The sequence below is a fragment of the Falco peregrinus genome, chromosome 2, assembly GCF_023634155.1.
Source record: "Falco peregrinus isolate bFalPer1 chromosome 2, bFalPer1.pri, whole genome shotgun sequence".
In the NCBI taxonomy this organism is placed as follows: domain Eukaryota; kingdom Metazoa; phylum Chordata; class Aves; order Falconiformes; family Falconidae; genus Falco; species Falco peregrinus.
Window position 1 is genome coordinate 101,844,238 of NC_073722.1, and position 24,456 is coordinate 101,868,693.

General features: G+C 47.3%; 1 protein-coding gene across 4 annotated transcripts in view; it reads left to right on the forward strand.

Moving 5' to 3' along the window:
• Nucleotides 1-22,970, forward strand: part of CALN1 (calneuron 1) — a 137,965-nt gene extending 114,995 nt beyond the window's left edge. For 3 of the 4 annotated variants that reach the window (XM_055797822.1, XM_055797823.1, XM_027785388.2), the window contains exons 5-6: nucleotides 9,719-9,872; nucleotides 16,033-22,970. In XM_055797822.1, the coding sequence (XP_055653797.1) occupies nucleotides 9,719-9,872; nucleotides 16,033-16,160 (282 nt within the window). In that variant the 3' untranslated portion in view covers nucleotides 16,161-22,970. The remainder of the gene's footprint in view (nucleotides 1-9,718; nucleotides 9,873-16,032) is intronic. The other variant, XR_008746153.1, reaches the window with a different exon arrangement.
• The last annotated feature ends 1,486 nt before the right edge of the window (nucleotides 22,971-24,456 follow it).

Sequence of the window (24,456 nt, forward strand, 5' to 3'; positions counted from 1 at the left end):
ATCCCCACCCCAGAGCACATTTCCCCTCATCCTGCTGATGGATTTACACCAGGGAGTTGAATCCACTAGAAACTCCCTATCTGTGGGGTAGGCTGAAGGCACTCGCTCCCAAATGGGAATTCCCAGCTTTAGTCCTAATTAAATTGTACATGTTTGCTCCTCCAAGAAGCTCCCACAGCCTTGCATCAAAGGTCAAGATGTTGCAGACCTATTTATGTATGCACTTTGATGAGGATCAGACCAAGAGCCTGTTGTCGAGGTCTGGGAGCTTTGAAAATAGGCAAAATAAATCGTTAGAGCCTGTTAATTTGTACTCAGCCTGAGAGCATTCTCTAATTAAAAAAGAAAAAAACCAACACCAAAAAACCCAGTCCACCACTTCTCCATGTTTTAGTTAAATTATTTAAAATTAATTGAATGGGCCCAGGATTAATTTTCCTACTGTTTTCTGCGGATGTGTTACTGCAATTTACCTATCAGGGGGCCTATTTCTCTCAGCCCAGTTTAATAACCATTATAGCCCGGTGGTGAAGGAGGAGATCAGTGCAGAGGCAAAGCCAATGACCCACTGCCCTGCTTAAAACATCACTCCAAGAGTTAAAGTCTGAGTTTAGTAAAGGACAGCACCAACCTCACCAGGTGGTGGGATCTAGCAGAGGGAACTACTCCCCAGGTCCGTTCTTGTACAGCCAGGACTATACAAGAGAGCTTCTTTGCAGACCAACTGTCAGCAGCATTTTCCATCACCAGACCCAAACGGCAGGGTCTCCATGTGTTCGTATCAGAAACATGCTGGGTGCACTGACCCGTGTCCCAGGAATCCTGTGTCATGTAGCGGAAGGTTTAAGGGATGCTCTAACCCACACTGGGTATAGTGGGGACATGGCAAGCAAAGCTAATACCATCCTCGGGGCACCGGCGAGAGACCATGGTAGGGTGCGGGGTGAGCACCGAGCACGTAGGGCTCAGCAGGGGTACCCACCCCTCCGTCAGCCCCTGCTCTGCAGCAATGCCCTGGTGGGACCTTGGGCGTGAGCTGAGACAACCCTCTGTCCCCACCTTCCAGGTGTTGGCTGAGTAACCCTGAGACCCAAAGTGGCATGTGACAGCGTGGCCGTCAGAGCCGTGGGCAGCAGGTATAATCAGATACGGAGAGGTGCAGGGAGCAGGACAGCACATGGGGAAAGCAGCAATTTGTCATCCTTGCCAGGGCGACAAGTTTGAAAGAGCTTAGCTTTACCCCTCCTGAATGAACAACACGTGGCAATAGGGGTGAGGGAGTAATAAAGGAACAAGAAGCAGCAGCACCAAGCACCAGCATTTGGAAAATGGTATGTAAAGCATCCTGACCATTGGGACAAAGGGACAAGTGGCACCTTCCCAAAGAGAGCAGGAGAGGGGTGCAGGGCACCCAGGCGGGCTATCAGCTCCTGGGCTGGGCTGAGTAGCTTGGCAGGACTTTTGCAAATGATTTTCAGTATTGTTGCCTTATTCCTGTGGCTCGGGTGTAAGAGCCCAGGGAAAGGGCTGTGTCCATCAGTGCACTGGATGGTATTGAGCCAGCAGCTCAAGCACTGTTGGCGCAGCCTGCAGGCAGCAGGATGGAGTGAGGAACCCATCCCCACTGTGGAGGCCAAAAGCAATTTTTTTCCCCTGTTATATTTAGCAGTGGACTGAGCTGGGGTGGAGGTGGGGTGGGGTGGGATGTTAAGATGACATTTTCTTTTCTGCATTGGAAAATGCCAAGCTGTCAAAATCTGAAGTGGTCCCTGGCTGTGCATCAGTTCCAGGTGTGGAGGTGTGGAAGATACGGATGGGGATGGGGGGCAAGCAGGGGGTCAGCCTGCAGTTCATTAGGGGGGAGCTGGGCAGGGCACCCACCAGGCACACTGCCCACCCGTGAGCCTTCGTGGCCTCCTCCATGTGGACGGCTTCTTGCCTCTGGTACATGGTGGGCTCAGGACTGCCTCTAAAACATTTCTGGAATGATAACAAGGAGTTGGTGGGCATTTGTGCTCTTAGGGCAGCCATTCTGTCTTTCAGTTTTACTTACCCTTTCTCCTCTTTGTCTGCACAGTCAGAGAGGTTTCTTACAGTGAGCACCAGCCTGGGCCACCCTGACCCCCTTGTCCTGCTCCCCAGCCCCTGAAGAACACCCAGAACTGGTCACACTTGTCCCAAGTGCTGTGGAGGGGAGAACAGGACTTTCCTGCCCTGGGTTTCAGGCTGGCAGACACGATGGGGAGATCTCATGTGTTCTCAGCCCATACACCCTTTTGCAGAGACCACCCCTCCACAGCATGGCCTTGTTCCACCCAGGCAAGCTGGCAAAGGAGGCTGGTTTGGGCCATACACAGAACAGTTCATAATCTACAGACGGTGCCTCTTGCAGAGCTGCGAGCATCCCGGCAGCGCTCCCTCCTCCGTGGTCCCACGTGGGCTGTGGGGTGGCTGGAGGGACACATGGGGGGGTCCCCATGGGCCAGGTCAGTTGGCAGTGCCACATCATTTCATAGTGCAAACTTTGGCCAGGTTGCTTGGGGTTAAGAGTGCTGTGAATATGCACTTAAATCTGGTTTTAATTTATCAGTGTGTGTACGATTCCCTGCTGACAAAGCTGCCAGGAAGAATGGAACCATCTCCTGTTAGCCAGCGCAGTAACGAGCCCGTTACTATGGAAATGAGCGTGTTACCCCTTTCCGCTCCCCAGCAGGCAAGGTTGCTCGGGTGCAGCATCGGGGAAATGTTCCCGATGCTGTGCAAGCCAGTGGTACCTGGGTGACGGCCACCCGCAGCCCAGGGTGGGGGGGAGAAGCTGTCACAAGTGGCTTGCTGGGATGCTTCAGGGCAAGGTGGCCCGGGCCACATCGCCCCAACACAAGGACAGCTCAAGCGAGCAGACAGGCACTTGTGGTGTCACGCAGCCCCAGCCACCATACGGGGAGGCATGCAAGTGTGTTTCTATAGGGGCACTGGTTCTAACTGGGGTCCTTGAGCCTGCCTGCTTCTGGCACTGGAAGTGCACGTGTACACATGGGGCCAAGCACAACCTTGTGCTCCTGGTGAGCGATGGGAGAGCAGGATGGGGAGTCACCCAGTGGGTGCACTGGCTACTGGCTCCCAGGACACTCAGTCCTGGGCTCCAGCCCTTGGCAGGATGGGACCGCATCTTTCTGCAGCAGCAGGGTTGTGCAGCGTAATCTCCCAGGAGGAGGAGATGATCTGTTGGTTGATGGAGCTCTGCTCCCTCTTGCAAGCTAATGGGGATTGTTGGGGGCAGCTGCCAAAGCTGAGTTTGTATCTGCTGTCCTGCAAAAATCCCCTTCTCCACCTGCCTGCTGGGACGGTGACATAGCTCTGCATGGTGTCCATTCAGCAGAGGGGACACCCAGGGCCTCAAGCTCTTCTTGGCAGGGTCACAGTGTGCTCTGAGTGCCCTGCCAGGCTGTCTGCCTGCAATGAGCATCCCAAGGGAAAGGCTCTGTTTGCTCCACTCCCGCAGCCACCCCGGTTTAGAGTGAAAGCATTTGCTTCTCTTATCTCAAGTGATGATAGGGGAGCTACAAGGGAGCTTACAGGACGGAGGGACAGGTGGCTCTTTCTGGTCTTTGCTGAGGATTATCATACTGATAGGAGGCTTTTCCCAGCAGCAGAGCCACACAGCTAAACTGGGAGGAGGTAGGGGGTGAGTATTGCACTGGGTGCAGGGAGAAGCACATCCTCTCCCTTGCACAGAGCCATCTTCTCCCTCCTGCCCCCCACCGAGGGGCAGCAAGGCTGCTGTCAGCAGGGGGATGTGAGACCTCCACGGGTGGCTGGGCATGGTTCCCAGATAGAGAAAATGCTTGTGCACACGTGGCAACAGCCCTGGGCCCTGCCACAGCCCACGGGGCAGCCCTGAGGGACCTCTGCGTGCTTCGCCCTGGGCCATAAATGCAGTTGCACTAGCACAGAGCAAGTGCTGGAAGGAGAAAAACAAGTAGTGATGGGGAAAACAAAAAGGGACCCCTAAATCTTCAGCTTACAGCAAGCCTCCACACGGGCATGTGTATGGAGCAGAGCAAAATGTTATCTTCTGTGCTTTCACTGCCGGTGCTGTAGGAAGGGCTCCCGCCCCTCCTTCAGTGGATGTGTGGGCCAGCGGGTGGGGGGTGTGTGTGGGGGTGCGTGTGTGTGTGCAGGAAATTAGCTTTGCTGTAATGGTAGTCATGATTTTGGGAACACTGAAAAAAAAAACCAAACCAATAATATTGCTGCTTTAAAGCCAGTAGCGTGTTACAGGCTGCGAAATGGCTTTGTGCCTCTGTCCTATTGGGGTGCACACAAGGCACTCCAGGTCTCAGGCTGGCGCATGTTCTCCATTTAACAGCATGTTTTCTTTGACAGAAAAATATATAATGAGAAACCTTCAGGTCTGGAGAGAGTGTATGTCTGGACATCTAGAAAATATTTCATGTGTTCCCACATATTTTTATATATATATATATATATACACACACAATTTATACTTTATGTTATATATATATATAAAGACAATACTTTGAAATATACACAAATCTAAACATATATATATATAAAATAGATGTATAAAAGTTCATCTAGGAGCTTTTACAGTGGGGTCTTGCCACAGTGCTGTGTACTGAAATGGCAGCCGCTGCCTGTTAGGCATGAGCAGAGTCCTTCAGCCTTGGCAGCACAGCAGATCCCCGCTGCAAACACAGCTTCGCTCGCAGGAGCTCACTCCCCTTCTGCGTGGTCTTCCTGCCCCTCCAGACTCCTGGCTTCTCCAGCATGCACCGTTTTCCTCTCGTTATAAAGTTCCATGGCTGAGCTTATCTGGAAGGTACAGTCAGTACAAAATGGCCATTCATCCAGCCCCCAGGCAGAGATGGGAATACATTAGATTCCTGCTGGAGCACACTGGGGCTGTGTGCTTTAATATATGGCCAACACACAACATTGGTCCTATGGAAAAGTCCCAGCTAGTAGTTTATGAGCTCAAACCCTGTCTGGCTCAAGGAACAGATGCACCGGCTGCTGCGAGCAGTCACAGAGCTGCCTGTGTTCAGAGCCACCCAGAAACAACCTGACTCTGGTTAGCACAGCACAGAGCCCAGCTGCTCTGCAAAGAGTCCCAGGGGGTTGGGGGCCATGCCCCGTGTTGTGGCAGCCGGCTGCAAGTGTGGGCAAAGCCAGTCTGCGTTTGCCTCGCAGGTATTCGAGACACCCGTGGCCTGACATGCAATAGGTCTGAAAGCAAAACAAAGGTGTTATTATGCAGAGATTATCAAGGGCTGCCCCAAACAAGAAATCTATGAAACATAGATGTGGTGCTTAGGAACATGGTTTAGTGGTGGAATTGGCAATGTTAGGTCAATGGTTGGACTTGATGACCCTAAGGGCCTTTTTCCAACCTAAATGATTCTATGAAGGTTTTGGGTTTGCAGACCTGGTTTTCAAAAGCACGAGACAAAAGCCTGCTCTTGTGCTGCTGTCTCAGTCTCCACTTCGAGACCTCAAAGTCCAATATAACTTCTTTAGTTGGCTTACATGGAAAACCTGTACCCGATAGGCTCAAGAAAAATAAGTATCCGAAGTGCTCTCCTAGCTAAAGCCAGAGGAGCCATCCCTGCCTCTGGTTGAGAAGAGCATTTTTGTTGATGTGGCTTCAAAAGATCTTGCAGGTCACCAGGGTGGCCCCGCTCACTTTACTACAGGGTGCCAGCCTGGCGTCACCCCGTCTGCACAGCAGTGAGACCAACTTCAGAATCAAGAGAGGAGCCCCCCACTCTTCTTTTAAAAGCAGAGCTGATATTAAAGGAAATTATCATAGGTAATATTTCAGCATTTAACTCTTCAAAGAAGCAAGCTCTTTCATAGGGTCATTTCCCTGTATAAAGCAGAAGGAGATTGTGCCAAGTAGGATACAGAAGTATCTGAAGAAGGTGCTAGGAGTGAAACTAGTGTTCTGCAGGCATGGCAGATGTCAGTCAGCCACAGATTTTGGGAACTGGGGGTAGGGAGACTGAAGGAACTCACAGGGACTCTGCTTTCATTCCCAGCAGGAAATTTAAATCAAGGAGGAGTCAGGAAGCTACAGGCTGGATTGGATCAGGTCTACTTTCCCTTCCAGATGTCCCCTGGGACAACGCCCTCCAACTCCAGGAGATGTTTCTGCTAGGGACAGTTACTGAGGTCCATCAGAAACTGCAGTGGACAATTCCTGGTGACCTGCACAGAAGCCAAACATACCTGTACAAGTTACAGGTTTTCATTCAGGGCACTCACAGCATCACTTGGGGTGGTTGAGCCTCAGCATTAGGCACAGTTTTTTTCTATGCCCCTGCTTACAGTGTATTCCAAGAGCACCGGTTCAGAAGAAGCAGCATCAATTTCTTCTAATTATAAATCCTATAAAAAGTTTTCAACTTGCAGCAGTCACAGTTTTCCTCTCAGTGGAACCAAGAGAAGCTAAGAGTTGCTCCCTGGTTACTGCCATTACAACAATAAAAAGCCAGAATAATTGAAGAATGAATCAGGGAAACTGACAGATTGGAGAGCAATGATAATATAAGAAATGACCTGGGAGCCCAAACCCAGTGCAAACTCTTGTTTCTGGCTGCACCAAGCTTGAGCCCATTCTGGACAAACTCCTGTGCTGATACGTATCTAACGGAGGACATGCCTCCTGCACGGAAGCCCCAGAGCATAGAGCAAAGCAGCAGCAATGACCATATGCTTGCCAACAAGCCAAACACTCAGTACGGGAGCCAACAAGGGTAATTTTGAACCCCATCTGAGATGGTTCCTCTTCCTAAAAAGCAAAATGACAATGGAACAATAAAAAAATAATTTCTCCCTATATTAGCATAAAGCTTAAAAAAGCCAGAGATGCAGCGACAGATGTGTGTTTGTCAAGACAACAATTATTTCCCACCAGACAGATCAACAAAAAGACCCCCAAACCCACAAGTCATTACTGTTTCCACATTGTTAAGATGAGATGATAACCATGGTTCTGTTTGTAATCCAGGTAAATCCAGGCAATAGGTAGCATCACAGTAGAGTCTGCAAAAGCTTGTTAGTGGTAATGCTGGTATAGAGGGAGACCAGCAAAGACTGCTGACAGTGAGAAGACAGGAGCAGCATGTCAACATAGGCACCGGTGTGTCCTGAGGTGAGTTTTCACACCTATAGCTCAGGAGACAGACATAAAGGAGCAGGGAGCTGACCCAGAGATGTTGTTCTTCCAACACAGTCACCTTGGGACACAGCGAGGCAGATCCTGAAGCAGTCAGTTGCCTTTTACTCCCCACAAGGACAGGATGCATGCACCATATCAGAGGTCCCTGGCCCTCAGCTATCCTGCCCATGTAAAGTCTGTCAGCACTTCCAGTAAGTCCTAAGGAGGCTGACACATCCCTGCAGGTGTCCTCAAAAAAGGATGCAAGTAAAAAGGAAGTCTCAGAGACACTGCTCTGGGCTGTGAAGCACTCACAGGGGTGAGCATCCATCTGGTGCTGGGTGAACACGGTTTTGGACAGCTTCTAGAAAGACTGTTCCCTGAAGGATGAAAATCCAAACGCATAAACTACAGCAAAAAATGTCTGTGCTGGTCACAGAGAACTGTCCCTGAGCCAAGAACAGGAAGAAAACTCCAGCAGAGGTTGACCATCACCCCCCGATGTGATGGGAAGGGGTAACCACATGTGAAATTATGAGTTTGTCATATGGGTAGACACAGGAAGATGCTGGGGCTCAGGGCTCAAGTTCAGGTTTGAATTTCCCTAAGACAAAGACCCTGAAGGAATGCAGGATTGGGTGGTGGGTGAGAAATCATTGCTTTTACCTGCATGGTGCTGGTGTGTGATCAGCGCTGCAGGAAGCCAGCTGGGAGGGCTGCAAACCCCAGGCAGCCTCAAAGCACTCTGCAAACCTCCACTGACGACACCTCCCAACACTGCTTTAAGGCAACCACATGAATTAACCTCCATTTCTGCACCTCTAGTTGCCAAGAGAAACGCTTTTCGTAATCATGCAGGTTGTGAAGTACACAGCTGCTCAGTTTTACTTGCTCTTTTAACATAAAAGAAAGCAGAATACAGGTGGTGCAATTTCCACATGCACAACAAAGCAGGCTGGAAATTTGTGACTAAATACCAGGAGGATTTGCAATCCAGCTTTGAACTGTGCAACAAGGAGCCACTGGTGACAATTGTGTGCTTGCTATTTTTAGCCGGGCGGCATGAACGCTGAATCCCTGAGGGACAAGGACAGCAGCAAAAACACCAAACCCACCAGACTTGCTTTTCAGAGAACTCATCTGGGGCAAAGACAGGAACTTTGTCTTTTGCCCCTGCTGTCCACTTCTCTGCAGATTTCTGCACCAGGTTTTTGATTCTTGCAGGAAATAAATAAATAGAACTGTAGAATCAGTGCTTCTAAGGATAGATGGATAACTACATGAATGTGTGCAAATGCACCTATACACACACATATACACATAAATATTTCAGGGTCCAGATTTTATCAAAGTGCACTTACTTTTCTTAGTTAACCACTTTGAGGATTAATGATTTTTGCATCTGTGCAATGAGGTGTGCAGCAGTGGTCAGGGAAGGGAAACTCAGATAACGCACTGAGCAGCTCAGGACTGATAAGGTTTGTCCTGTCCTTATCAGGCTGAAGGGGAAGGAGCGGGAATTTCTTGCTGCACCATTTCTGAACTGCTGGCTGTGCAATCACTGCTCTTGCCACACTCTTATTTGCAGAAGCAGGTACAAGCTGGCATCACCGGGCCCCATTGCAGTGCTAAGGCAGAGCTGTTCAGACTTTCTGAGGCTTCTCAGAGGTGGGCAGTTTAGAGGAGGGCGTCCGAGTCGTGGTGCTCACTGTTTGCTGTAGGCAAGGCTGTGGTTTGGGCTGCAAGAGCTGAGAGTTCAAGGTGCCGCTCAGAGAATGAGCATCTGCAGCACACGGGGACACTCGGGGGGACCTGGAGCGTTTCCATCCCTCTTTACTGACTGCGCTGATGACTCAGGGAGACTCGTCTCCTCACCCAGCACTGCAAGTCAGCCAGCGTGAATGCCTTCTCTCCTGTACCATTAGCAGATATTAATACCACAGGCTTTACACATGTGCAAAGTCCCTCTGCTGCAAAATGTTCATTCCTATCTATTCTGCAGGAATCCACTGGGTTTGATATCTGGTGCATGTAAGAACAACATTTACCTACTGGAACTACAGCAGAACTCAGCAAAGAGGGAAATGTTTGCTGCTTGTTCTCGCTACACAGGCACAACTGAAGAGTTAGCAGGAAAAAAAGGGGCAGAGACAAGACTGTGGCTCATGGCAAGGTGTAATGTTTGCCAGGGGAATCCCTCAGGGGTTTACCTCTGTTGGGATGGCTGGGACTGATACTGGATTGCTGCCTCTTGCTGCATCTCCAGCCTGGATGACTGTCCCTGGCCTAGGGCTGTGTTTCTCTATGGCTCTACCAGCATTGAGCCGTCAAGATCTCTAGCAACATCCTTCTGCAACATTCTCCTTGTTAGTATCAAATGAGCCCAAAAGAGCAAAATTTGCAAAGTCATGTTGAGGTGTTGAAATGAGGGTGAAAAAACCCACAAGTAGGGAACTATGCTATGCCCGCATGCCTCCCTTCCTCCAGGTACTGTACCTGCTACGGTGGCTGTCTAACTCGGTCCTCTTCCCACAGTTCGACATGCAGAGGATAACGCTGGAAGAGCTGAAACACATCCTCTACCATGCCTTCCGGGACCACTTAACGATGAAGGACATTGAGAACATCATCATCAATGAAGAGGAGAGTTTAAATGAAAACTCTGGCAACTGCCAAACAGAGTTTGAAGGTGAGAAAGAAGGTTTCCGTGTTTCTGTACAATTTTTCTCTTTCTGCTTTGTCTGTAAAACTCACTCTGATTCATGACGCGCAATGGGCAAGGGTGCCTGGAGTTAGCACAGAGTTATTTTAGAGTAAGTAACAATGACAAACTAAGAGCTCAAGAGCTGCCGTTAGCTTTCTTCCATGTGGTCTAAGTAAAGCTGATGCTGTTTGAGGCAGGAGGATGAACTAGTGGGTGCTTTGCCTGATGACCCTCCTTTCTCTGGTGGCCTTCGGGCAGAGGGATGTACAGCCTGTGCTGAGGTGAGTGTCTGAGACAGACCAAATTTCCCTATGGAAATAAGCACTTCTCCCCCAGCCTAGCATGGAAAGACCTTATTGGCACTGGGTCCTGCCCTAGCAAGCTGCGTTAGGCTCCATCAGTTTTCTGCTGTCTTTCCACAAGCAGAAAAGGTCTCCTGCTGTGGGGTCCCAGGGACCAGCTGGGGACAGTCCTCTCTCTGCCTTGTAACCCCCGCCACCAGCAGAGGTGGTGCATCAGCACCCTACAGCCCTGCACACCCCTCGCTCGGCGCACTTGGGGCTGCTGGGGTGGAGCTGCACCCCCAGGAGAGCTGGTCTCAACACGTGTGTGAGTGCCTGCAAGATCAAGGTCTGAGCAACTCTCAGAGGTAGCTACAAAAAGGGAAACATTTGCATTGGCAGCTGTTCCTTAGTGCAGCATCCTCTCTGCAGTGCTACAAGACCACTAAGTGATCAGCAGCCGGGACCAGGCACAGCCTCAGCTTTTACGGTGCATTTTGCACTTCGAACAGAGCTAACACTGGCAAGAACATTCCCCATTTTAAGCCACCCTGGGAGAAGGATTTTCTTGGCCAGAGGAACTTGTACTGCTCCAAAAACATTGCTGGTTAGAACAACTAAGCAGATACAAATCACCTCAAGAGGAGAAAAATCCAGCGAGATATTGACAGAGAACTTTGGGGCTTCTGCATGTCACCCTGGGACAGCTACTGCCCCTGTATGTGGGCCATTTGAGGGAAATTCTGATACTCTGAGGGGCAAAATAGCCTCTGAAAGGGCACCTGGCAGAGACACTGAAGCGTCTTTAAAAAAAAGCAAAGGATAAACATATTACTGAAATTATTAGCCTGGCTAATTAATAGGATTCAGCAGCTACACCCAGCACACTCACCCTCTGCTAAATACTGCAGAAAAGATGTAGAAGAGCACAGCTGAATTTCAAAAAGCCTGCAGGAGGGAGGCAAGCAGCATCGCTCTTCGATTCAAGCCAAGCAATGCTGGTTTGTTTTGTTCCTCCTGGAGAGCAGCAGGGAGGAAGAGATGCTTACTTACAAGAATGGAGTTGTTAGTCCCCACTGACCTGCTGATTCAGTGGAGACATGCACCAGCTGTCACCGCAGCGAGAGGCATGCAGGCTTCTTTCAGCTTCGGTGCTTGGGTGAACTATCCCAGTCACAAAAAAAAAAAAAAAAAAAAAAAAATTTTTAAAAAAAAAAGGTCCGAAAACCTAAATGCTCAGCATCTCATTTTGGAAGTCCCAGCTTCCAAAAGTACAGCAAGAACAGCTTTTCTCGTGGGATGTTGGCATTGCTGGTGCTAGGCAGAACCTAGAAGCAAAACAGACCCTTTTTTAGATGTTGTTAGAAATACACACACACACGCACAAATCCGCCAGAGAATAAAGATCAACTGAACACTGTCAACAAAGATCCAAAGTTTTGCTTCTGGTCCCAGAAGAAGGGGACGGTTCTGGTCCGTGGCAGCTGTGACATGAGCATTTCTCCCAGGAAAGGCAGGCTGAGAGCAGGTTGTGTCCCTGCAGCTCTCCAGGCTGGACATGCCATTACCTGCATGACCCACTTGTGCCCTTGGCGTTCCCATTTCCTACACCCTGAAATCCCTACAGGGCTCAAAAGCAGAAATTATAGGGCCTCATGGCGTGGATCAAGGGCACTAAGGGAGAGCTGTCATGGTGGATGGACAGCATCTCAGTCTGGCTTTAAGTGGCCATACAGAAGTGTTTCTGTGTACGTCAGTCACCCTCTACTCAATTAGTGGAGTGAAGGACATGCTTTTTGGCTATAATTCCTCGAGTTTGTTCTAGGTGCTACCTTGGGGTGAGGTTAATAGCACCTTAAAAAGCACCTATTTCTTTCAACTGTAAAGGTAGCCTAAAGGGACTAGCCTAGAGGCTCATCTGTATTTAAGGTACATTTCATCCACCCCACTGCGGTGCCTTTAACCATGGTTAGGAATGAAGCCAAGGGGAGCCCCAATGGTTTTCACTGAGATTTGGGAATGGCTCCTAAGAGAAGAGACATGGCAGATACTTTCAGTAGTACCTTGCTGAAATGGGGGATCTCCACTCCCCGTCAGCATCAAAGAGAAGCCCCAAAACCCTTCTCCATCCCATGGACAGAAACATCCCCCCTTCTTCACACCTGGGGTCAGCTGGCTCAGCTTCACCAGGTGCTAAACAGCATTGTACAGGTAACACCATCATTGGTACAAATACGTGCAAATTTCTGTTCATTCTCATAATTTTGCCATCTTGGCTTCTTGTCACAACAAGGTCTTTACAACCATGTAACATTCTTTGTTTATCAACATGGACCATGAACCTTATTGCTCTCCCCCACGCTCATACACACACACAACCACACACACACTTCAACCCCAATACAATGTTCATATTACATCAGGGACAAGTCCAGGATTTTGTTCACTTCATTCCGAATGTTAGAGTCATTTGCCAGACACCAGGTCTAGGCTGACATCACAGCTTCCCCTCTTATGCATTTCTAGGGGGTTTCATTTGCTGCCTTCTTGCAAAGCAAAGAAAACACCCAACTCCATGGGACAAGCAGCACATACCAGCCCCACCAATAAAGAATACAACCAGAAGGGAGGCATGGTTATGCCTTCAGCCTTTCCCTCAATTTTTAACAATGCTTAGGGCAGGAGAACGAAGTTGAGAGCCAAGAAGACTGTGTGTTTTTACGAGGAGAGACACAACAAAAGGACAACTGTCTGCAGCGACATTGTACTACCGAAAATTTATAGTACAAAAATAATTTGTCTGGCAGTTCCCTTTATCCAAACACTCATGACATTAAGCTCGTGGCATACACGAGTGCTGGCTGGTTACGGTGACCCGTGCTGTCTGGCATGGGCATTTCATCCTCAGCCCTGACACTCAAATTAACTGGATGTACAAGAGCTGCTGCAGCTCCCCTCCCCGCTCTCCCCAGACAAGCACTGGGAACATCTGCTCCTCAGCTAAGGGCTTGGGAATGAATAACTGACCTCTTCAAATGAAAATACCTCCAGCCAGCCAGAGAAAGCAAATATCACTCACCTTTGGCAGGGTTATGACAGAAGCCACTATAAATACACTGTAGCTGTTCATGTTAGCAAGCCTTTTTCTGCAGGCAAGAAGGTTCTCAGCGCTTACTCTGACCATCTCAAACGTACTGTGAGCGTCGTGAGAAGCCCAGCAGCCACAGCCAGTGGACTGGTGCACCCGGCAATGGGCTGGACCCATTCACTCGATGTCCTGGTGGGGAAGTTACAGTGACGGTAGCTCTGTCTCTGCCACTAGTGACACTATGGTGAGTCCTCCCCGCCAGCCTGTCCTCTGCACGTTGAGAAGGTGAAGGATGACCCAGCCTTGATTTGCCTTTGCTTCTTGAGATCTCATTTACATTGGACAGCCCATGAGTTGCTCCCCTTGCTAAGAAGGGGCCAGGACATCTCCAGAGGAGCTTCAGGCTCTGACCCTGTTTAAGGAACCAGCTCACGTCCAAACCCCAACGTGTCCCATGAGTATTAAAAACTCCTGCTGGCAAGAAAATGCAAAACACATCGAGCATCCAACAATGCCAGCTATGGAAACCAGCAGGAAAAAAACACAGATGTCATGCTCAAAGGATCTATGAATTTGGAGAAAGGAGAAAAGCGAGGGGAAAAACTCAGCAGTGGCAGGGCAGGGGGCAAATCGGTCTTCATATTTAAGAGGGTAATATGAACATAGTTGTGTGCAGAGTGAAGAAAGTCAGTAATTTCAGCTTTTTTGTCACCCTGTGGATTGCAAGGGGGCAGAAGAACTGTAATACTCATCTTCTTGCTGCAGTAAAACTTGCTGAGCCCCAGCCAACAGCAAGAGGGTCTCTCTGGATCTGCAGCACCTCTACATTTCAGCACAGACCTTTCCCCTTTCTTCTGGAGTTATTTGGTAGGTTATTTGGCTACTTGTGTACCTTCAGTCGATAAGGAACAATAACGATGTCTTACCTGCATCCTGCTGCCTTAAAGCTCTATTGTTACTTGATGATACAACAGAAGACTGAAGAAATTGTTCAATTCAGGAACACTTCTGCAAGAAAGCATTGAACATGCTTTACTCTTTCCCTTTGAATAGAAGAGCTGCCATTACAAAAAGCCTTGGCCAGTCTTTAGCTGCTGCTCCCAGTCACCATAATCAGCACCAAAGCCCCACGCTGAACAGCAGTGCTGACTGTGATGGATTGTGTCACTGTTTTATCTGCTGGCTGGGTGTGTTTTCAAAGTATAGAAATAATAGGAAAATAAATAAAGAAATAACTGAAACTGTGATTTAACAAGCTTTTCAAAGTGCTGGAGCATCACGCACAAAACCAAGAAACCAAAGTATTGATTCTATGGGCATTATAAAAGCGAGAGAAGGAATCAAGGAATAGAGCAGTGCAAGCAGAAAGCAAGTAATTTAGGAGAGCTGCCGTAAAGGGGATTTTATTATCTGCACAGGATATAGCGAGCCCCTCGGAGCGCTGGTGCAGCATTGCCCTGCCCTGGGCGGTCTGGCTCGAAGTGCCGCCTAACGAAGGCTCCGTGTGCCTCCGGCGCTGAGCTGGTGCTGGGGGGCTGCGTGGGAGCTGGGATTATGACACAGACACTGCCAAATCCTGGCCAGAGGAGGTGAGGGGAGATGGGACAAGTGTTCAAAATGCAGTGATCCCTGCTCCCAGCGTGATGAGGTTCATGCCTGAATCAAGACAAGGTTTTTTTTCCCATATATTCTAAAAACAGTCTCCTGGGCTTTTCCAAACACTGGCACTTGGAGCCTTTTCCTGGTCACATTTTAGGTTTATTGCAATTCTGAGCTTGTTGTCAACCACCTGGAAGTCTCCCATCATCACAACTCCATCCATGAGAAAAAGGCGATGGGTCCGTCCCTTCTCAGGCCAAAACAAGACCATGCATTACTGCCTGTAGTGTCAGGGCAGAGCTATCCATCCTGTGCATGAGGATCTTCTGGCTTTCTGTGATTATCTTGGGGGACCTTCAAGGTCTTTTCAAGCAGATTAATCTTCACAATGTCCCGATACCACATATTGCTCTGGTATTCGTAGGTAGGGAGGCTAAGACAGAGACATGAAATGGCTTTAGCAAGTCACAGCGTGAATCCTCACTGATGAACTTTAAAAAAGTAAAGTTAAATAAGTCAAATGCTAAAAATCCCAACTCTGTCTGCATTTTAACTGCTGCAAATTAATATCACCTTTTTTAACAATTATTCTGCAAGCATTTGAAAAGGTTCTTAAAAAAATCTGATTTTTCTTAGGCACAGAAAACCTAAAGCCAGTTTGGAAAAATGACTAACATACTGTGCATAATCATGGGAACTATCACGGTGTGGGGGTTAAGTGTTGTTGGGGAGCACATCTTGAATCTCTGCTCATTCCCAGTTGACCTGGATAAGTCTAAAGGATTCACAGAAGTCCAATATTCCTGATTAAAGAATTTTAGAGATAACTTCATAAAGAGCTTAAAAGAAATAATACACAGGCAAACCAAAACACACCTACAAGCATTTGAATGGTTTAAAAGTCAAGAAGAGAGAGAAAGGGCTTCCTGCAGTATGAGAGGGTGGTCTGCTAGGGAAGTTGGCTTGGAAGCAATGAACGGTAAGGTGGATTATTTGGAAATGCCCCAGCAGGGAGGGCTAAGGCTTGGCCGGCACAGGGCATCGCTGCGGTGTGGACTAGAGGGTTGTGCCAAGGTAATCAGAGGCATAGGAGGATTTCTGAGCTCAGCTGATCCTGACGGAAAGCAGAAATGTTGCCTTGGCTGAGCATCTCATCTTTCCCCTGTCTTCTCTGCAGTGCACGCCCAGAAGCAGAACAGACAGACCTGCGTACGGAAGAGCCTTATCTGTGCATTTGCCATGGCCTTTATTATAAGCGTGATGCTGATTGCAGCCAACCAGATCCTGCGGAGCGGCATGGAGTAGCCTCTCGCCATGACACTGTGAACCAAACTGACCATGCATGCGCATGCCACCGGGTGAGCTTCCCCCGAACTGACTCTCACACGGCAAAGAGACAGAGGCAGGCAGATAAAGCACCATTCGACAAGGAGCCTGAGGCCAGCAGCGTAATGTGTCTTGTGAATCAACTACATCCTTTTGGCAGGGACATAAAAGGGCTGTCTTAATGCTTTAAAGGTTTTGTTTCCTAATGCAATAAAAAAAAATATACAGGAGTCCCGAATTATTGCTTCAAAACAGCAATGGTAACTTGGAAGACACTTTTTGCAGTTTTAAGGAGGCACAGCCTCATGACTTATTGCAGCGGGGCTGTCTTTTAACCTAGGGGCCGACTGACTATTCTGCGTAGCTCTCCGCTGGGCCCACATTCCCAGGAAGTTGATCGTAGCATTGCCACAAGCAAGTTCTGTTCGTTTTATTTCATGTACTCCAGCTTCACTTTTTTTTTCCCTTATGACCATGCCTTTTGATTTACGGCATTAGAGGGGAGCTAAAGCATCCTTGTACAGTATTTTCAGAGTAAAAAAAAAAAAAAAAAAAAAGAGGAGAATTTGCCAGCATCATACAAAATTTCTATTTTTGCTTCGTAAACGCCACCTTTGACACAAGACTGTGGGGTAGCATGAGTCCATTTGCTATTTTATTCTGACCATGAATCAGGGCTTGAGAAGTCCCACCCATTTTCATACATGGGCATTTCTGAGATTTGTGCAGTCTTCCAACTGACTCTGCAACCACCAGCGCCAGTTAAAACTCCCTCTATTTGGTCCTGTCTGCAAGCTCAACAACATTTGCTTTCCAGCAGTTTTACCCTTCTTCTATATTGGTCTTCAGTAAACTTATCTGAGACAAAAATCATGAGGAAAACTCAGAAAGAGCTTTTCTCCCCACTCGTCGTGTGCACAATTTTTATTTCCTTTCATATGCCCTGGTTGTAATCTGCAGTGAAACCTTTGTGCCAGACACCTCGTGGGAGCGGTTATATTTTCACCTACACAGCAGTGTGTGGTTTTGACCAGCCAGCTGCTCTGGCCCCTCTCAGGAGTCGTCCCACCTCCACCGTGACCACCGTCCTATGGGAAGCTCCAAAGAGGGTAAGCTGAAGGCAGACTGCCGCAGGAGAAGAAGGAACCAAACTAGAGCTTACCGCCATATGTTACGTAGTGTGTCAGACTTTCAGATCCTGCAAGTGTTAGTTATTTTTCCTGGAAGAGATTTTAATGAGCAGCCAGGAGAAGATGGAGTGATACAGACTAGAGACACAACACGTCCCATGGAAAGTGCAAGGACTGGGTGAGCCTGGAGCCAGGTTTACATTGGAAAGCATTTTTCCTTTTAAACTTGATGCAAATCCTTACATTTACCTTTGGATGACCTGTGCACCTGCATACCACCCCAGGAGAGCTGATTTCCTTGCCCTCATGGGGGAGGCTTCCCAGCTGGTGCTCATGGGGAGCGCTCCTGGGGAGGTCCGTGGAGGCACCTGGGTGTTGGAGTTGCCGGTGGCTTCGTGATGCCAGCTGGGCCAGCTCCAGAAACACGGGGGAACAGCGAGATCTTGCTCCTGTAAATGTAGATGACTGTTTCCTGTGTCACGAGAGGGGGCTGGGTGGCTCCCCAAGGGATGGCAAACCATGAGCTTCCCTTGTCCTACACAGCAGCTGTCAGCTTAAGCCTGGATCCGTCCCAAAGACTCGTTTCAGGTCTTTCTTTGATTACAAGTTTGATTGGTGACATTTAACCTGTATTTTTTCATAGCCTAATTTAAAAGTCTGCTTCTCATTGTTCTGTCACCCATCACCCCTTTAAACTCATGTCACTACTTTGGATTTTGCCTTTAGGTATGTGTCTCAGGCGCCCACCTCCACATCGTTGCCATTTTCCTGGTGCCCCCTCTCCATCAGCGAAGAGAACAGTCGTCTTTTCTGGAGCAGCCGAGTTTTTTTTTCTGCCTTTCACAAACACACGCTTCTGTATTTCTGTTCTGCTGTGACTAATAGAGGCCAACTGCAAAATAGTCTGCAACACATTGTTAAATCTCACAGAACATGGTGAGATGTATGTTTGCTATAGGGCAGCAGGAGACTTCAAACCAACAGCAGAAAAATCTTCAGCAAGCTCTGAGCACCGGATCGCAGTGGTGGGGAGCCGAGGCATGCTCCAGCACTTGCCACGCTGGATGTTGCAGATAACCAGCTCTGAGATCATTTTAAGGAAACTGTCATCCACATTTATAGGTCTCAGGGGCATGCAAAAAGGTGGCAGCAGCAGGAAAAAAGAATTTTAAGTGTTACTTGCTACTGCGTAATACTTATTTTTTCCCTGGGGACTGTGTTGGAGTGAACATGGGCAGTGGGGGCAGGGGGAGCAGAGAGGTGGGCACCAACCCACCAGCGCTGCTCAGTGATGGCAGAAACATGGGGGCAGAGCGGTGCGCTTCGCTGAGCCCCAAAACACAAGCTAACACACAGAGCCCAGGCATTTCTCCACATTCTTCTCACTCCTCTGACAGCTAATACTAGGCAGGCTCCAATTATAAGAGCTACCTTACAGACAAGATGAACTTTTGCATTCCTTTAAGTTTTTGGAAGGTTCCATAATTTCTACACGTATGCTCCATAAAAACCTTTGTAAATACAGTCATTTTTCAGTATAGTTTTTCACCTTGAAGCTCCATTTGTAAAACCAAACCTATAATTACTATATCGGTAAAAGCCATAGCCTGGTGTCAGTAGAGTTCATTGCAAAACTCCCCACTGATTTTACTAGGTACAGGATTTGGGGGTGGGGTGGGGAGGGGTTGGGTTCACTTTTTCTGTAGGGAACAACATTTATCCATTATGAATCAGCGTCATGTCTTTCCAGAGGTCTCAGTTTCCTTCCTAGAGCAGCCTTTCTCCATCTAAAGGCACCTTGAAGAGATCCCCTCTTTAATCAGTCAGGCTCTTCTGGTAATCGGTGGCAACGCAGGATGGATCAGGCCAAGCCATGTCATCCTGTCCTCTCCCCACCACCTTTCTACCAACACCTTCCCATCCTTCCTAGCCAGCAGCATCGGACCTGCGTCTCTTACCTACCTCCCTGGCTCCATTTATGTAACATCCATTTATCTTTTTTTTTTCTTCTTCTTCTATACAAGAAGGAAGAAAAAAAAAAACACTTTTTGTTGCTTTTACAGACATTAGGTAAAAATAGAGCAGTGAAATTTTGATCAGAACCTGATGGCAAAAGCTTAGGGGGAAGAAAGTAGAAGAATCAAAGAAATAAAAATAAAAAACCCCCACATCCCATACTTTAAGGGGGAAAAAAACCCCAACCCACCACTATTTAAGTGCTAATTAACATACTTTAAAAAATACTCAGACTGCAGCAGTGCTAGGTAGAGCTGTCAGAAAAAGCACTAAACTTATGCTTTTGCCAGTTACATGAGAATTTAAGTGTCTTTTCAGCACTGCAATTCTGTATGAAAAGGATATTGCCATGGCAACCCTCGCTGTTCGTGACATGTGTGCCACTGTGTCGGAGTGACATGCAGCCATCGCTGGCCAAACCCAGGCTGGACAAACACCTCCCAGCAGCCCGGGATGGCATTTCAGCTTGGAGATTAGCAAATTATTAGCAAATTGTGAGCACCACAAAGAGAACTCTGTTGGTTTAGCCAAAAAAAAAAAAAAAAAAAAAAAAGTGTGCAATTAAACAGATTGACGTGCAGGGAAGGCTTTGAGATGGACATGATTATTTTAGCTTGAGAGAGGCTTTGGTTCGGTTTGGGAGCAAATGAAATCAATGTAGCACTGCTCGACACAGGCTGTCCTGTGCTTGCTGAGGACACTTTGAGCAGGACCTTCATGTAGGGATCGATCTCTGATGGATTTGGGTTACTGCTCCTGCAAGGTACCGGGCTGCATCACTGATAACTATTGACTTTTGCTTTAACCATTTAAGTTTGAAGGCGCATCCTGATTTTCTGCTCCTGGAGAAGCCAATGGAGGGTATGACAGGCACTGAAGTACTTTGGAGGCCACGGATAAGTGAATGCCAGCAAAGGCTGCTGAAGGAACATCACTTACCTGCCAGGTGCAGAGCTATACCATAAGGTCAGCCATAAATAAAACCACAGCTGAGGAGTTACTGGGCAGGAGAAGTGCATCATGGTGGTGGCAGTGGCCCTGGGGAGCAGGCTTCTGCCCACAGCAGGCTGTGCCACCCAAGGACTTCACTGGGCCTGACCCTCCTGCCAAGTCCACCACTGAGAAGCGATTTCTAATCTGAAGCAATATCAACAGTAATTTAAAGAATTAAACAGGGGGGGCAACTGGGAAAACTTGGCTTTATTAGGGAGAATTTGGTCTGCATGCTGTTGGAGGTCATATAGGATAAAAGAGAGTTCGCAAAGGAAAAGTAATTATTTTCCGTGTTTGATGGGTATCCACAAATACGCAGGTTGCTATTAGCAGACATCCCGTCCTGATGAAGTTGCTCCCAGAACCCCGGGACAAGGGTCCCCTGTGAGCAGAAAGGTGGGAGGTGGGAGGAGACCCAGAGACCTGCCCCTGCTCCCAGGGTGAGCTAGCGCTGAGTATTTGGGTACATCTGGCAATTTGAAGAGGTCTCATACAGACTATTCAGTGGTTACTGGGAGCTCACGTGTTGATGTGGTGCACTGGTAGGGCTGGATGTTGGTTGCTTTACATGGGAGACTTCCCACCACTTTGTAAAAGAAAAGCTCTGTACATACAGAACCATCTTTTTAGGCTGGGGCCAAGTAAATGGTTTTTTTTTGGTCCTTCTCCCATAAGAAATAGGATAGCAAGAAAGCAAATCAAAAAAAGGCAGAAAGCATTCCCAAGGATGCTACTCTGGATGGCTGAAGCCTGTTTGACAGGCTTGGATGAGCAAAGTACCTACCGGTAAATGTTTTCCACGGAAAGCATGGGGATATTCTTTCACAAAAACCACGCTGCATCTTTCTGCTTGCTGCAGAAATCCAAAACATCTCCTGGGACACCCAGAGGACTGTGACGGCCATCCAAGGTCCAGGGCTGGCTCTGCTCAAGCTGACACACTGCTTTGCCAGGTGCCCGGTACAAGGACACTCTCGGCTTTTTCCACAAAAGACTCTCTCTCCCCACATCATGTGCACGTGCATGGAGCGAGCAGCGCTGCAAGGGGCTGTCATCGCACAAAAGCAAGAGGTGCACAGTCCCAAGTCAGACTTAGATCTGCCAGGAGAGAAGCAGTAGGAGGAATACATTAAGATCACTAAGAATGAAATTCCCTATTTTATCCACCCGTGTAATAAATTATTTAGTTTCTGTTTTATGGATGACTATTTGAAAGAAGAAAAAACAACTCTTCTAAAATGAGAATCTGATGAAGTATCTTTTTTCTTGGCTCTGAATCATGCTTACATTGCACAGATGAAGATGTACAGAACTTGCTGGGTTTTAATCTATTATTTTACTGTACTGTGTTCTGACAGTGCAATTACATTTCCCTGGCATCACTTAAAACCTATTACTTGCCCAGGAATTTAGTACAGAAAAAGAAAAGGCTCACAACATTTTCATCTCTGTATTGTCAGTTGTTATTGGGACTGGATCTTGTTTTTCTTTTGGTTTGGGTGGGGTTTTTTTTCAATTCAAGTAAGACCTTTTAGGCAGCTCTAGGAACTGTAGAATCTTCACCAAGAGCAGGATGGACAGAAAACCTGACAACAATGTTTTAATTGGAAGAGTACTTCACTCCTACCTCTCCAGCAGCAAAAGTCTGAAAAATTGCCTCAGTTTAGCATCTTCAGTAGGAAAGGATTTCAGCACCAAAAGCAAGGAGAAGAGAGGGAAAGGAGAAAAAGGAAATCCTCTGGTGTTAAAGATCAGTACTTGACAATTTGATGATGAAAACAGTTTTTCTTATTTTCTGTCAAGACAGATCAAAATACTTTGTAGCCTTGAAGAGCATTACTAAATGAAATTGCCATTTTACAACCACTTATATTCCACAGCTGTTCATGTCTTTGCCAGCATTGTGAATAAGCAGCTTCAGACACTGCTGGTTTTAAGGTGAGATCCATACTACAACTTGCCTTTATCAGCTGGTCTTCTGTCTTCACCAGCCAACAAGGAAACGTTTGACCACCATTTGAAGCTGGTTGAGCTTGCTCTAGTAGCTACCCCTCCGGTCTTGCCAGCACTCAGGCATGTCTTGTCTCTCTTGTGAACAGTCCCACTAAACCCAAACCACACAGCTGATGTGTTTGCAGCATCGAGCCCCTGGGGCTGCCACTTGACATCAGTCTACAGACACACACCTCTATATTCACATTGCACTGGCCCGAGAAGAGTGTTACATTCCCCACCATCTCTCTCAGAGGAGCCAAAGCCATTTCAGCTTCATGCAGCAGCTCTCGTTCTCTCAGACTGGGGTGGGGGTAGAAGGGAGGTGAAGTTCCTCGTGGACTCCAGGGTAAATCAGAAGTAGCTCGTTAGAGTTAATTGGCTTAAACTGGAATAAACCCAGAATCCAGCCTCTTGCTGTTTAATCCATACTAGGATGTAAGCAATCAATGCCTCCTGATTCATCTCTAGGAAGTTCTTCACTAATACACGCATCTCCTTTTTGTCATCATTTCATCCCTCACCGTTTTCAAGCCACTTACCATTCATTGCTAAACTGAACACTTTTTGCTTGTTATCAAAAGACGTGGCATTTTAATTAAAGACAAATCAACAAGTCAGCAGCATAATGGTAAAAAAAAAAAACAACAACAACAAAAAAAACCCCAAAACCAACAACAAAGAAACAACAAAAAAACCTTTGTACAAAATACTGTAAATATTAATATAAATTAACTTGGCATGCAACTTAAATAAATCCTATGTTATTGCAAGTTACCCAAGTGTATAAAGACGTGTATAAAGGAAAACCGAATGCCATATGTGTCGGCTGTTTCCTCTAACCAAACACTAATGTAAATATATAATCTGTATAAAAATATTTTAATTTTACCATTATTTATGCAATAGAAATAAAGTTTTTTTTTCTTTTGATGAGGGATGAAGTTTCTTTTTTCCTCATTTTGAAGCAGTCATTGATATTTATTCATGCCAAAGTACAAGAGCAAAAGCTAGATTTGCATAAAATATTAGGACAGAGAGCCTTTCTTCCTTCTGAGGGATACATGAACATTTGGGGGGTTTATTTTGCTTTGAAAATAGATTTACATATTTAAAAGCCTGTTAGCTCCTGGCTGAATAGACGTCTTGGCTATTCAGAGCTGGGATCAAGGCTTCAGGAGCAACACAGATGCACAGGACTCACTAGCGTGCCAAAGAGAGGAACTGAACTTCTCCTCTGGAAGTCAAAGCCACGACTGGTGTGGTTGGTCGGCACCACAGGCAGATCTCAAAGAGAAAGGTCAGACCATGCCATGTGCTCTTCTATGGAACTTGGTTAAAAACTTGAACCTGCTGTGTTTATACCTAGCGGAGAGTCCCTGAGCTCAGGTGGGCTTGGGTCCAGTGCATTGCCGCTGGGAAGAGGACACTGACCACAGGATTTAATCCTGTCTTTTCTACTGCCAGGGCTCAATACCATGAGAGCTGCTCTGTGAGGCTAAACTACACTCACGTGTCCTGAAGAGCAGCTGGTACCTTAAATCCAGATCTCTTCATTTCACTGTAGACCATTCTCCACAGCTACCAGTCTCACCGTGTCCTGCATACTGTATGGCCTGAGAAGATGAGGATGACATGAATTGTCCCAAAAATTGCTTGGAGTGCTGACTAAATTAAAGCTTAAAAAGAAACAGCTGATGTAAACAAGTCATCTTCACCCAGGTGGACCCAGGTTACAGTGGTAGGGCTGCTGAGACAACCAGCGCAACCTCCAAAGCTCCCACCTTGTGCTGGGAGAGGAGCTGTGATGCTTTCCCTAGACCTGAACATCTTTGCAAAAATAGCAATTCTGATTCCTTCATTTAAAGTCTGAAAAAAAATGAGTGGTTTTCCCCAGACGATATATATCACACTCCATTTCATGGCTTCACATTATTTATTAATTTCAACCATTTGGACAACAGCCTGGAGGCTCAAATACCGCTCCTTATTCCTGGAACTCTCACAGCTTTTGGTATGAGCAATTGTCTATGCATGGATTACCACTGAAAAGCAAGTGATGCAGGAAACGAATGTTTACAAAATCTGTGATCTAACAGTTTTTAAAAATATCCTGTACACTCGAGGTGACCTCTTACTTTATG